Raw genomic sequence first — 14,327 nt, 5'->3', positions numbered from 1 at the left:
CAAGACAGGCATGCTTTAATACTACTGTCCTGATGATGGTCCCATACATCTTAGTTAAGGGATTCGAAACGTCGACACTAATGTACCATATGCCTTACAAAATGTTGAATGTTCTGTGCAATGGTACTTATATGCAATCAAGTCTGTTTACTGACTACTAGACCCCCTCCCTTTTTGCCTGAATTTCCTTTTTCCTATTGTTGTTGTATTTTTCCTGTGTGTGTGGGTCACAGGTTGTGCCCACTTATTGATAATAATTTTGTTATCTCCTACATTGATTAAATAAACTCTGTCCGGCTGGACAAAGAGCATACTGTCTATTTAGCGTATGTTAATTTGATCACCAATATTCGTTTCTAGGGACCCCTGTCTTTAGTAACAATTACTTGCCCAAGGTCCCTAGTATATTGCCTTTGGGTTCCCTTGTCCTTATAAATAGCCAACTCCTTGTTGGCAATCCCATTCCCACTACCGTCCAACCGACATCGTAATGACCCCCTTAAGGAACAATAAGGTGCTCAGATCTTTATTGACATTATGCATGTTGCTCCTGAGCCCTGCAGGCCAGTCATACTCCTCTAAACTTATCACTGTATCACTATTGACACACAAGAATATGTTGGCATGTTAACAAGGCATCTAGGAAAGATTGCAAGAAGTTAGATACCTGCCACTTGTCTCCTTAGGTTTTCTTTTGGAATCCAGAAGGCTTGCAACTAGAAAGAGATGTTCTTAGAATGGAAGTGGATTATAATATGCTTCATAAATAATAGTTTATTACTAATGCATTGTGCAGTGCAAGGCACTTAAGTTTTTTTAAACTAGACTTGACATTTAGAGGATTTTTCTCTGCTTCTAATTGAAGGATATGTAGAAGTTTTGACAAGAAGGCTAAAAGGTTTGCTGTTCTGTGATCAGAGCCCTCTTACAAGGGCTAGAAAGGTTGCCTGCACCTGTAGGGCCACCGGATTTTCACTTAGTACTAACTCAGTTAATGAGTCTACAACGCCTGCCTATTACTAATTTCTCATGAACAATTAGGCTTTATCAAACATAGGCATGCAGTTGATAACACCAGGCTGGCGTTTAACCTGATTGATGCCTCAGAAAAACAGAACGCTACACTGGTCCTTCTCTCGCTTGCTGCGGAGAAGGTCTTCAATAGTTGACTGGATGTTTATACTGAAGGTCCTAGTCCGGACATGTATGGGCCCCAATCTTCTCAAACATTTCATGGGGAATTTTGGCCACTCCACAGCACACCTGAAAGTAAATGGTAAACTTTCTGATAAAGTAGATCTGACAAGAGGGACAAGATGGGGCTGCCTCCTCTCCCACTAATTTTCGCCTTCTCCATGGAACCTCTAATGCAAAAAATAATTGCCAGCCCTAATATTAAAGGCCTTACCATTGGCCCAAGGGAATACAAAAGAACACTTTTTGTGAATGATATGTTCTGTTTTAATACTGAGCAAGAAATTTCTCTCAGCCTTGGTCAAGAAGCTCAAGCAGTTTGCATTGGTCTCTGAATTTAAGGTGAATTACTCTAAATTCTCTGTGATAGGCAACTCTGATCCCCAAGGCCAGCCCAAACAAGTCCAGCAGAATTTTAGGTTTCATTGGGATGATCACTCTATATTATGGCATAAAGGTATTGTCATGAGGAAGGAAACAGAACACACTTATGAGGGCAATATTCCACCTTTGCTTGATGTCTTGTACAAGAGCCTATGTGGGTGAGGAAAAATAGAAATCGTATGGTTAGGTTGTGTGGCCAGCATAAAAAATGCATTGGTTGCTCAACTGCGACCTGCGTTGGAGACTGGCATCAAACCCTGTTCACCACATTCAGCTCAGAGGTGGAGCAATACTACTTCTGGACTCCCCTACTTCACGTAGCGTGGTTGCCATGCAAACATAGACCAAAATAGGCCACCCTTCGTCACTCCACCAATATTTTACTAGACTATTGAGAGACACTGTCTTGTAAACAAACCATGATCACATTTCCCCTCCCCTTGACTCCACTTAGCTACAACCCAGACTTCCCGCCCAGTGTAATGGATCTGAGCTTTTCATTCTGGAACGATAGGAGTCCGTTGCGCTTGGGTGCCTTCTACAAAGAAGAGACAGTCTTGGATAGAGAGAACTGTGTGGACCAGTTTAACCTACAACCACACAATGAATATGGGCTGACCTAATATTGCACTGGTTTAGGGATAGAGCTGATACAATTAAAGGCCAATTGGGATAGGACTGCACTTGAGACCTTATTCCATAACAAGACTAGGTAAAAGGGGCCCTCTTTTATTTACTTTTTTTTTTTTTTTTTATATAGAGCAATAAACCAATCACATATGGAGCGACCCCCAATAATACATAGTGGCCTGAGACTTAGAACGGGAGATATCGGAAAAAACCTGGGGGATAGTGTGGGCAAGTGCAGCATAGTCTTCTATATGTGTGAACCATAGAGAAAATTCATATCGGATGTTCATCCAATTGTATCTCTCTCCAGCCTGCTTGAAGGCAATGGGAGGGGTATCAGAACTGTGTTGGCGGAGTTTTGGGGAGATGGGAGACATGTTGCTTGTGTGGTGGACTTTCCCAAGGATTTGCAACTACTTGGAAGGGGTGACCCAGATAGTAGAGGCAATTACAAGGCCTATGGTAAGGACTCCATATATCCTCTGACTACCCCATCGGGTGAGCTCGTTAGTCACTTGTTGCTGGCAGTCCGATATTGCTGGCCCACTTCTGCAAACAAGAGCTTTGTGTCAGGTGGCCGAAAGTTTGTTCTGTTTATGCAGATGAGAGATTGACATCACTAGTGTGTAATAATTTGGATACGTTTGAGGAAACCTGGTCACCATTTTGGACTTGCATGAAAACTGAGAAGCACATCTGTTTGAGCCGAAGAGCCAGGTCTTGAGGGTCTTCCTGAAGGTGCTCTGGGAGCACTATTGTATAGTCCCTTGAATTGTGTATTGTAAAATGCGTCTTGCAACATCACTCGTGAACATAAATAAAGATTTGAAGAAAACAAAACACTGAGTCCTCCCTTTGAGGCAATGAAAACTAGTTTGAAAGATTATGGTCCTTACTGCCTAAACCATTAAAAAAAATAGTTACGCAACTATACTTTAATAGAGTCAAGCACAAACTCCGAATTAATGCCCAAGATTGTAGCAACTTTTACAGTATTCAAATACCTATTTTTTTAAAAGAATCCTTAATTAAAAAACATAATATTATGCACATCCAGTATCAGACGAACTGTGTTGTATTGCTTAGCAAGACAAAGATGTTAGTATGAACGCCAGCTTTTTGTGATAAGGCAGCTTCTATTGCAAAGACATGAATTGCTGAATAGAATGTGCAATGCAAAACCGTCAAGTTACTGCCTAACATGAAAGGAATTTAACAAAAGACCACAATCACATACTACGAGAGCATAGATTACAACTGTTACTGCAAGAATCAAATGACAGGATACGTGAGTGGAGTTCTACATATACTTTCTCTTATCACACCTTCTTAGACCTAGATTTACATCTAGAAACAAGAAGTATCCTAGCTGAAAGACACAGTGCTTAAGTAGCAAAAGTACTTCATCTTTCCCTTATCTCCAGTTTATGAATCGATTCAAAATCTAATGATGCAAAAAGTAAGAAATGTGACGTTTCTGTAACTTATATTTTATTACTTTGAATTGTTCTAGATTCGTGTGTGCCCCACTCATGTTGAAACTGTTTTGTACAAAGGAGCTTTTCATATTTTTTACATATGATAGTGGAATGTTTTTGATTCGCTGATCCGGGTAAATAAGTATGCACCAATTTCTTTAAGCAGAAATTTATATAATTATAAATAATTTCATAAGTCTAATTGATGCTGAGTTGCTTTTCTTCACGTTAAGTCTGGTACTAGTTCGACTACGATTTTTCAGCTGTTGAACATAAATACTTTAATGTTGCATGTAAATGCTCATGTTTGCATTTTGTGGTTTGTTAACATAGACAAGTGTGGTGCTTTATACCTAAGGCAATCTTTGGATAATAATCCTTTCTTTTTTTAGGAGGCTGTAATATTGATGGAGAAGATGAGAGCTGGGACTTTGGCTCTGGAGCGGGTTTCTACGTGAATGCAACAGAAGATCCCTGGAAAACAAACTACAGGATGTATTCTTATATTATTGAAGAGGTAACTACTTTGTATACTGTCAGGCTCTCTCCTTTCCAAACACTTGCATGAGTTAATATGTTAGCTCATTGAGGTGGAGAATGCCAATAAAACATTATACAGTTATCAAGTAAAAACTTTTACGGCATAAGTCGGGCAGCTAATCTTGATAATCCGCGTGCAATATTTTTCAAATATCTAGGTAATTGAGTGGTGTTTCTCTTCTTCCATTGATCATAAAATATTGACTCTCCTCACTGAAGTAGCTTCATATGTGTCTGTTAAAGAGAGGTAGCACATAACTTATATCCTCATTCAGCATCATTAGTGGAACACGGTGAAGTAACTATTCCACACAGTAGTATAAAGAAACAGGCTTTTTTTTTTTTTTGCAGAGTTTTATATAGCGCGAACGAGACCCGAACCGAATCAGGTATCAGAGCGCTTTACATATTTTCCAGTTACGTTACATGAGGACACACTTTCATTTTAGGCACGGGGAGATTAAGTGATTTGCCCAGAATCACAGGAGGTTTTGGCGTCGTTACCGAGACTCGAACCCAGATGCCCAGGTCCGAGGTCGAGCGCCCTAGCCGTTAGGCCACCTCCTCTCCCCTAAGTGCTTTCATTGCCACAGCTCCACCCAGCAGAGTCTCCCATGAAGTCTTTCATTAAAACAGCCTTAATCAGACTCCCGCAATATCCCTTTCCATCAAGACATATAGATAATAAAACTCCTTAAAAACAGTATGTATTCAAATATACAAGAAATCATAATAGTAAGTAAACAAGAGTATAACGTGTAAGATATGGTACACCTTTGAAATCTGTTACACCATTTAGGTCTTTATCTTATTCTTTAACCCACTTCCTCTTGTGGCAGTTCTGGCAAATTGGATTGTCCTTAAACATCCCTTCTTTTGTCATATTAGGCCATTGCGAGTTATTTCTGTAAGTAAGTGCAGGTTAGGGATAAAATACTGGAGAAGACAAAGGTCCAGGTGCAATGGATGGATGAATTGGTGTTGAACCTACAGATGCACTCCTACTAACTATTGGAGGGAATCTGTAGGTGATGGTTACGTCTCAGTCACAAGTTACCTTCTGGAAACATTATACTAGTTTGTACATTTCTATGTTCTTATTATAATGTTTTGAGATAATTTAGAGCACATTCCTTTTTTGATGAAGAAAGCTGTCCACCGGGAGTGCAAGCACAGTGAAGTACATTTCTTAATCCAATATGATCTCTGTTTCTATTGTGTAAATCAAGCTTTCTTACTGTTTAGTAGGATTTGATCTTGAATACTATATGCAGTGACAAATGTTCTTGTAATGAAGGTTTTTTTAATTAAGCTCCTAAAAAACTTCCATTTTATTTTTTGCTTTTGAAGTACCCTCATTATTTGACTTGCAGGGCTCGTGCAAGGTTGCCCAGTGATATCTCTCAATTAAGTAACCACTGGGTTGTTGAATTACTGCTACACTTGACAGTTTTCAGATTCTGCATCAAAATGTGTCCTACCTATGATTTCTTGGATCAAGTTTAAGAGCTTGTATGCTTTTGAGACCAGATGCCCAGTCCCCTTATAAATAAAAACCTTAATGAAATCTACTAGTATTTAGGTCTAAAGACTGCTTTATCTCTCTTGCCTGCTTCATCTATCCCCAAAAATATCATTTAAAAATTCACATGTAGAGGATCTCAAACAATACCCTTACACCGTTGGTCTGTTCAAATGTTACTCAAATAATGGTACCTCCCACCACAGCACAAAATGTAGGTCAATGGACCAGCCCACTTGAGCCATTAGATGCCTTCACTTTGAGCGCACTGCATTATGCCCCATGCAAATTTATATATATATATATATACACATAAAATTGTTTTCAAACAATAGAACATTTTAGACACTCGTATTTCCCAATGATTGCTAGTCCGTATGTATAGTAGGGTGTGATCAACTATTTCCTTAACAGTCAAGACCCTAATTTGCAGTGTTTGACTCATCCCTATCAACCAGCTTAGGTATATTTATTTATCCTTTAGGGTAACAAGCACAGGGTATTGAAGTAGCAGGAGTGTAGATGAGCGTAGAAGAGATGGCAACAAAGTGAATCGCACAGCCATAAGTTCTATGTGCAGCCCTGCTGGATTCTACATGAATTCTGTGATTAGGTGCTGCATCGGCCTTCGCTGGCAGCAGTAGAACCCCCAACTGAATCAACGAGTCAATGTGAGCAGCTCTAGGGGAATCGCTGTGTTGATTTCACGGCTGGTGACAGAAGTGGTGGAAGAGGCGATGCAACTTCCAGCGGCTGGCGAAGAATGCTCCAGCACTGCCAGGCTGGTGGGACTGGCCCAGTCAAAGGAGGTGGCAGCACACACATGGGGTGTAGAAAAGAACCCTCCCCTCACTCTTCCTACTCCACTCTTAATACATGAATTACTGAACCACCTTATTTTTGAACCCTGGACCAAGGGAGCTAAGCACGAGACACCCCCCCCCCCCCCCCTACTGCACCTAGTGAGAGGTGCCGACTAAGGGTGCGCATCATGTTTAACGATCTACAGGCCATACAGCTGCACTGGCTAACAAGGAACACCCCTGAGGCTGCACACTAAAAAAGGAAATATATGCCAGTAATTATTTGAAGGAGGCCTGACTTGCCGCAAGGGGTACCTGGTGACCACATGGCTGCTGCAGGAGTGGTGCAGCTGTGGAATTAAAAAGGGCCCTTCTGACTTGCCAAGTGTGGGTCGTAAGCAGAGATATACACGCTGGAGCTGTAACAGAATTGTAAGAATCGCACTGACTTAGGTCTTAGCCACTAGGGGTTACTGGGAGAGGATGTGACATTACAATCAGAGCAGCCGACTTTAGAACTTGGGATCCAGGTTTCAGGACTGTCTTCGGTTTAACATCCTGTGATTCTGGAAAATTCACTAAATCTTCGTGTGCCTAAAATTATATTTTTTTTTACATGACCTTGTGTAATGTAACTAGTGTTTGTGTAAAGTGCTCCAGTGCCCTTGGGATTAGTTTGTTCTTAATAAAACTGCCCAAAATAAAACCAACTACATGGTGGCCCCTAGCCAAGGTTAACATGTAGCTGATGAATCGGTTTCCCGTGCGCTCGGAATCCCTGGGCCATGTCAAATCCTCATTAGATAGGCATACTTGAAAATTTGATGGGATATTGCAAGCTGTCTTAAACACGTAATCTACGCTAGAAAGTAAAATAGACTCCGTGGTAATAAACGTTGGATTGTTTAGAGCTGATCACAGGAAGCAGGTGGATAGGGTCGACAACAAATCCACCATTATAGCCCTATAACCAAAAGTGAATAAAATGCAATATCAAACAAAGGTCCTACAGGAGGTCCCCAAAGGTTTAAAGGTGAGAGCTGTAGATGCTCAAGGTGCAGCAGTGTCAGGATAATTGAGGCACAGACGGCCCGAGCATGGAACCATTTATAGAGGAGTGGCTGGCCAACAAGGTGCTACAAAGTAAAATCCTTAAGTTATTTTTGGTTTTGGGGGCCCATTTAGTACCCAGCCACTCGCCCCAGCCAGGAGTGGCACCCAGGCCTATAGACTGTTTAATTTCAGAGATGGAGATCTGACTATACAGCTAGCCCATTCTAAATGACCATGTACAATAGATGGAAATGCAGCCAATGCTTACCTCGACTGAATTAGCAAGGTCCAACAGCAAATTAGCAATTTTGTTGAGATCAAGAAACGGCCACTAAATTTGCTATATGCCCTCACATACATGTTAAAGCTACTGGTTATTGACCATGAAGAAACACTCTTCTTTTCAGCGCCAAACAATGCCTGTATGTGGTTTCATATGAAAGGGATCAGCGTGCACATAGACTGTAGCCGGATAGGGAAGACAGAGCTCAAGGAGAAGGTGGCCTGGAAACCTCGTGGCTGACCCACTGAGGATCAGGCGGCCAGAGGAAGGGCTCAAGTGGTGGTGAATGTAGTGATCCAACATGTAACTCTGTCCACAACACAAGTATCCAAGCATGAGACTAAAGCAGGAGCTGGAGATGGAGAGAGAGAACAAACTCTTAGACCTGCCCTGATGCCAAAAGTAACAGACCATATTGTTTAAAGCAGACTGCAAGTATAAATGTGAACGACTACGTAGTGTTCAGCATGGTTGTACCAGATATAAGGTTATATAAGGGGGGTGCGAAAGATAGGAGGGGTCAGATGAATAGAGAATTAATTACTGAGAAGATCGGAAGTGGAACTGCAATGATTCTACTCTGCGCTCCCTAAATCCATGGGGAACATGGATAGCTCATTGTGAGACTTTTTTTTCTGTAGGTGTTTTGGGTGTTGCAATGGCAAGGTGTTGGGCCCTTAGCTAGGGAGTGGGTGTTTGGGTTGTTATTTTTAGTTATGAAGCTCTCTATTGCAGAAGTATACATTGGTACCCCCGGGTTGGTCACGGGGGCTTCGCCTGTTGTTGATGTTTGGCATGCAGTACAAGGGGCCGTGTGCTCTCCTGGCTGGTGGAACCCAGAGTAGGGATATCCACTAAATATAACCTACTAACATCCAATGTCCATGGGATGGCCACTCCCACAAAAAGACATAGGGTATTTTCATACATGAAGCTTAGAAACATTCTTGCCCGTGGTGGTGGTTGAGGGTCTTTGGGATGGGGATCCTATGGCAGTGTTAGCAGTTTATGTTCAGAATGTAAATAGGGCTGCCTTCCTGGACACACCCGCTCTAGCCCTTGTACATGATTGGAAAGCCCCTAGTATTCTTGGGATGGTCAATTTTAACTGTATCAGTTGCACAAAACTGCACCATTCCAGGCCACATCTTCCGCACACTGGAGATGTTACGATAAAACAGCACTTTAAGAAATGGGAAGAGTGCAGGCAGCTTTATAAAGTGAGGTGACTTATGTACCCCAAAGCCAGGGAAGTAGTAGTTTCTGTCCTGCAACTCCAGTTCTGTAGTAGGGGTATCTCTGTTATAGTCATAATCTAGTGAATAGTCCTGCCCATGTGCGTGGACCCCGGAGCAATCAAAAATAATCTCTTACAGTGTCAAAAAATGCAGATAAGCATAGACACTTAAGAGAGAATTTAAAGACGGATAATGCAGCCTAAAAAGGCTACACTGTCCAGTACTTCAACTAGAAATTCCACCATAAAATCCACAAAACAGCAAAAGCCTGTACAGATTTCCCTTGCTTTACCAGCAAAATCCCTCATGAATGATAGAGAGAAGAACCTGGACAGACAAGCCCCATAGGCTGCCATTATGTGGCTCAAAACAGGATACTGTGCCTTTAAGAGAATCTTCCAGAACCTTCTCCCAGTATCCCAGAATGCATAGCAGGTCCAACTTAGTTTCAGTTCTTTTTGAAGGCGTAACACGCCAGACCTGTAGCATTCCATAAAGGAATATATCTCTCTCCACCGGGGAGGAGGGAGGGCGCTTATGACTATAACAGAGATACCCCTACTACAGAACTGGAGTTACAGGACAGAAACTACTCCTTCTGTAGTAGGGGATCTCTGTGTATAGTCATAATCTAGTGAATAGAATGGCAAGCCCATCCCCACACCAAAGCGGCGGTGGAGAAAAGAGAATCAACACCACTAGTGTGCGAACAGATTTCGCAGCGAAGCCTGTCCAACCTGAGCATCTGCCCTAGCATCAGTGTCCAGGCAGTAATGCTTAGCAAAGGTATGAACCGACTTCCAAGTGGCCGCCTTGCAGATCTCTGCAATCGGAACATTACGGAGCAAGGCGGTCGTGGCAGCCTTGCCCCTGGTGGAATGAGCCTTAGGCTTACCTCCTAAGGTCTTATTAGCTTTTTGGTAACACAGCTGTATGCAGGACACAATCCACCTAGAGATAGACTGCTTAGAGGTCGCAAGACCCGTCCTGACTGATCCATAATTGATGAACAATTGATCTGACCTACGAATGTCTCTGGTTTTATCCAGATAGAATTTCAGCACCCTCCTAACATCCAGGGAATGCAAAGACCTTTCCGCTGGAGATGAAGGATTCTGAAAGAACGTAGGCAAAGTGATAGTCTTGTTGATATGAAAATCAGAAACAACCTTGGGAAGAAACTTAGGGTGAGTACGCATAACAACCTTAGCAGCATGAAATACAGTATAAGGTTCTTGGCAACACAACGCCTGAATTTCACTCACCCTGCGGGCCGATGTAATGGCCACGAGGAACGCCGCCTTCCAGGACAGGTGCTGCAACGAAGCCTTTATGAATAGGTTCAAAAGGCTCCTTCATCAACCTGGACAGCACCACATTCAAGTCCCATGAGGGCGAGGAAGCCTGACAGGTGGGAATACTTTTTTCAAGCCTTCCTGAAAATCTTTGATCACAGGGATCTGGAAGAAGGAAGTCTGTGAAGGGCATTTCCTGTAGGCAGTCAAAGCAGCCAGATGAACCTTAATGGAATGGACATTAAGGCCAGACTGCGCCAGATGTAGCAGATATGGAAGGATGACATCTTCCTTGCACGTCGTAGGGTCATAGTTCTTTGACTTGCACCAGATGTAAAACCTCTTCCACTTGTAAGCATAAGAAGTCCTAGTGGAAGGTCGCTTAGCCTCCTTCAGTATGTCCATACAATCCTCTGGGAGATTCAAATGGCCATATTGCACTATTTCTGGAGCCATGCCGCCAAACTCAAAGACGAGAGGTTGGGGTGCACCATCCGCCCCCCGAACTTCGTGAGAAGGTCCGGCCTGCACGGCAGCTTCATGTGAGGAAGGAGAGACCGGTGAAGCAGGTCCGTGAACCACCACTGTCTGGGCCATTCCGGGGCAATCAGAATCATCTTCGCCCTGGATTGGGAGAGCTTGATGAGAACCGCCGGAATCAGGGGAATGGGTGGAAAAGCGTACAGAAAGCTGTTCGACCAGTTGATCCATAACGCGTTCCCCAGCGTCCCTGGCTGGTAGTACCTGGAGGCGAAGTCTCGGCATTTGCTGTTTTCGGCGGTGGCGAACAGATCTACGTCTGGAGTTCCCCACCTTGCGAAGACTTCGCCTAGTACTTCGTCGTTTATGACCCATTCGTGGTTTTCCTGAATCAGTCTGCTCAGCTCGTCTGCCTGAACATTCTGCACACCTGGCAGATGAGTGGCCGTTATCGAGAGTCCTCGAGCCAGAAGCCAATGCCAGATCGCCTGCGCCTCCTGAGACAGAGTGCGTGATCTCGAGCCCCCCTGCTTGTTGAGGTAATACATCGTGGTCGTATTGTCCGTCTGTACAAGCAGAGAGTTGGTCCGGAAGGACGGATGAAAGGCCTTCAGCGCCAAGTGAACAGCCCTGAGTTCCAGGAAATTGATGTGGTACGTGGACTCCGAAGGGGACCAAGTCCCTTGAATCTGCAGGTCTCCGGAGTGCGCTCCCCATCCCAGGAGAGAAGCATCCGTCACGATCGTCTGTGTGGGAATGTCCTTGTGGAAGGGAACCCCTCTGAGGAGATTCTCCGCCGAGCACCACCACTTCAGAGACTGAAGAGCATGTAGAGACAGTCGTATCCTGTCGTCCCAAGATCCTCTCCTCTGGTCCCACTGATCTTCCAAGCACTCCTGCAGCGGTCTCATGTGCAGCCGCGCATATGGCGTCAGGAAGATGCAAGAAGCCATCGATCCCAGCAGAGAAGACACCGTCCTCACTGTCGTGGATGGAGAGGACAGGAGAGCCTGAGCCTTCCGAAGGAGTGATAAACGTCGCTCTTCCGAAGGAGACACGCTTGCCGACAGCGTATTGATGGAGGCTCCCAAGTACTGGATGCACTGGACCGGAGTTGGAACAGACTTGGACATGTTGATGTGCAACCCCAGCTTGTTCAAGAGAACGCACGTCTTCTGGAAGTGTGCTTGAGCTTCCGAGAAGGAGGAGGCCTTGATCAACCAATCGTCCAGGTACGGGTAGACAAACACCTTGTTCTTCCTCAGGTGTGCCGCTACCACTGCCATGCACTTTGAGAATGTCCTGGGCGCAGACTTCAGCCCGAATGGCAGTACCGTGTACTGATAGTGATTGGCGCCGACTTGAAATCGCAGGAACTTCCTGTGTTTGTGTGCAATGGGCACATGGAAGTACGCATCCTGTAGGTCTATGGCACAAAGCCAGTCTCCCCGTTGCAGCTGAGGATAAATCTGATGCAACGACAGCATGCGAAACTTTTCTCTGCGAATCCATTTGTTTGCCTGTCGGAAGTCCAGAATGGGCCTGAACTCGTTCTTGTCCTTCTTGCGGACCAGAAAGAACCGAGAGTACAGACCTCTTCCTCTTTGAGACAGAGGTACGACCTCTATCGCCCTTTTCCTCAACAGGATGTCTGCCTCCGCCTGAAGCTCGCGCAGTTGGTACTGCGAGCTGATCGGAGGAATCGATGGAGGAGGGCTGGTGAAACGAAGACTGTATCCATTGCAAACAATATTCAGCACCCACTTGTCCTGAGTAATTTTTCTCCACTCTGCCAGGAAAAATTTAATGCTTCCCCCCACCGGAGCGGGTAACGGACGAAGGGGAAGTAACTGCTCAGGGTCGAGACCCAGCCGGGCCCTTGGTCGCGGTAGGGGACTGCTGTGCACCTCTACCCCTCTGACGTTTCTGGAAGGGTCTTCTGTACTGCTGCTGTTGTTGCTGCGGCTGATGTTGCCCAGAAGACTGTCCCCTTCCTCGACCCTGTGACCCAAAACGCCGTTGGAACTGGCGGAAGGGTTTCTTATCCTTGGGCTTCTCCAAGCCCACCGCCGTCAGGGTTTCCGCCTCGGCCTTCATCCTGGCCATCTCGTCATCTGCGTGTTTCCCGAAAAGGGTATCCCCGGAAAACGGCAGATTAGCCACACGTTGTTGCGCCTCAGGTTTAAGCGACGTCAACCGAAGCCAAGCATGGCGCCTCTGATTGATACCGTGGCAGTATCCATGCGCGGACAGCAGGGAGATATCCGCCGCGGCGCTAATGGCCTGGTTAGAAACCAGCATCCCTTCCTGGACGATCTCCATGAAATCCTCCCTCCGGTCGCGCGGAACGAGGTCCGCAAACCACTCCATGGAGTCCCACAGCGCACGGTCGTATCGTCCTAACAACGCCGAATCACTGGAGGCCTTCATCGTTGCAGAGGACGTCCCACACGCTTTTCGTCCAGCAGAGTCAATCCAGCGGCTCTCCTTATCGGGAGGCACGGTGGAGGCAGGAGAGGTGGCGTGGAGCTTCCGAGCCACCGTCACAATCACCGAATCCGGTGTCGGGTCCTTCCTCAAGAAAGCCGGGTCCGACTCAGGAGCCCCGTATTTCTTCAAGAGCCTGGAAGGCACAGCTTTCACCACCGCCGGTGTAAGGAAGAGTTGTTCCGCCGGCTCAAGTAGACCTGGCACCAGAGGCAGTAGGGGGCGAGAAAAGTGTTTCTTATGCAATGTCTCAAAGATCACGGAAGTTGAGGGCGTAGGAGCCGTAACCTCGATCCCCAACTTCGCCGCCCCGTGCAGGAGAACCTCCTGGAACGTGCCAATGTCATCAATCGGCGACACCCTCGTCTCCGGTGAATCAGACAACGTAGGTGAGTAGGAACGGTTCCCCGAGGCAGAACGAGACCGGGACCTATGCCTCCTATGGCGATGCCTGGATCTCGAAGAGGATCCGCGTCCACTCCTCGACCTGTCCCTTCTACCTGAGCGTGACCTCGATCTCTTGGGTCTGGGACGCTCCGCCGGCCTCCCCGGGTCGGACGTCCTGGGTTTAGGAGGAACCTTCGACTTAGGAGTCTTCTTCGGAGGTGTCGGGAGGTAGGGCATCGACACCGATCGTGGTGGAACCGGGGGAGGAGGAACAGATGGAACCGGGGCCTGAGGAGCCGGTAAAGGAGGCAACGTAGGAGGGGGTGAAACCCTCTGAGGCGGGCCCTTAGGCAAAGGAGGCAACGAAGGCAGTGCGGCAGGCTTCCTCGGGGTATACACCTCGGAGTAATGCGTTCCCGGGGAGCCACCATCCTGTCCTGACTGCGGGGAGCCCCCCACAGTCCTGGGCCTGTCCTTACGACCTCCTGGCGTCGACGAGCGGTGCTCAGACGTCGATCGTGGGTCCTTCGACGGCGAGCGGCCCTTCGGCGTC

At 45.9% G+C, this 14,327-nt stretch overlaps 1 protein-coding gene across 2 annotated transcripts in view; it reads left to right on the top strand.

Annotated features, from left to right (window-relative positions):
* The window catches only part of ESD (esterase D), a 108,235-nt gene that overhangs the window by 56,652 nt on the left and 37,256 nt on the right, over positions 1–14,327 (top strand). For both annotated transcript variants that reach the window (XM_078656023.1, XM_078656025.1), the window contains exon 5: positions 4,079–4,203. In XM_078656023.1, the coding sequence (XP_078512149.1) occupies positions 4,079–4,203 (125 nt within the window). The remainder of the gene's footprint in view (positions 1–4,078; positions 4,204–14,327) is intronic.

Source organism: Lissotriton helveticus, chromosome 8 (genome assembly GCF_964261635.1).
Source record: "Lissotriton helveticus chromosome 8, aLisHel1.1, whole genome shotgun sequence".
NCBI classification, from domain to species: Eukaryota; Metazoa; Chordata; class Amphibia; order Caudata; family Salamandridae; genus Lissotriton; species Lissotriton helveticus.
Note: the sequence above shows the minus strand (reverse complement) of the source record. Positions and strands in the feature narration are given on the sequence as shown.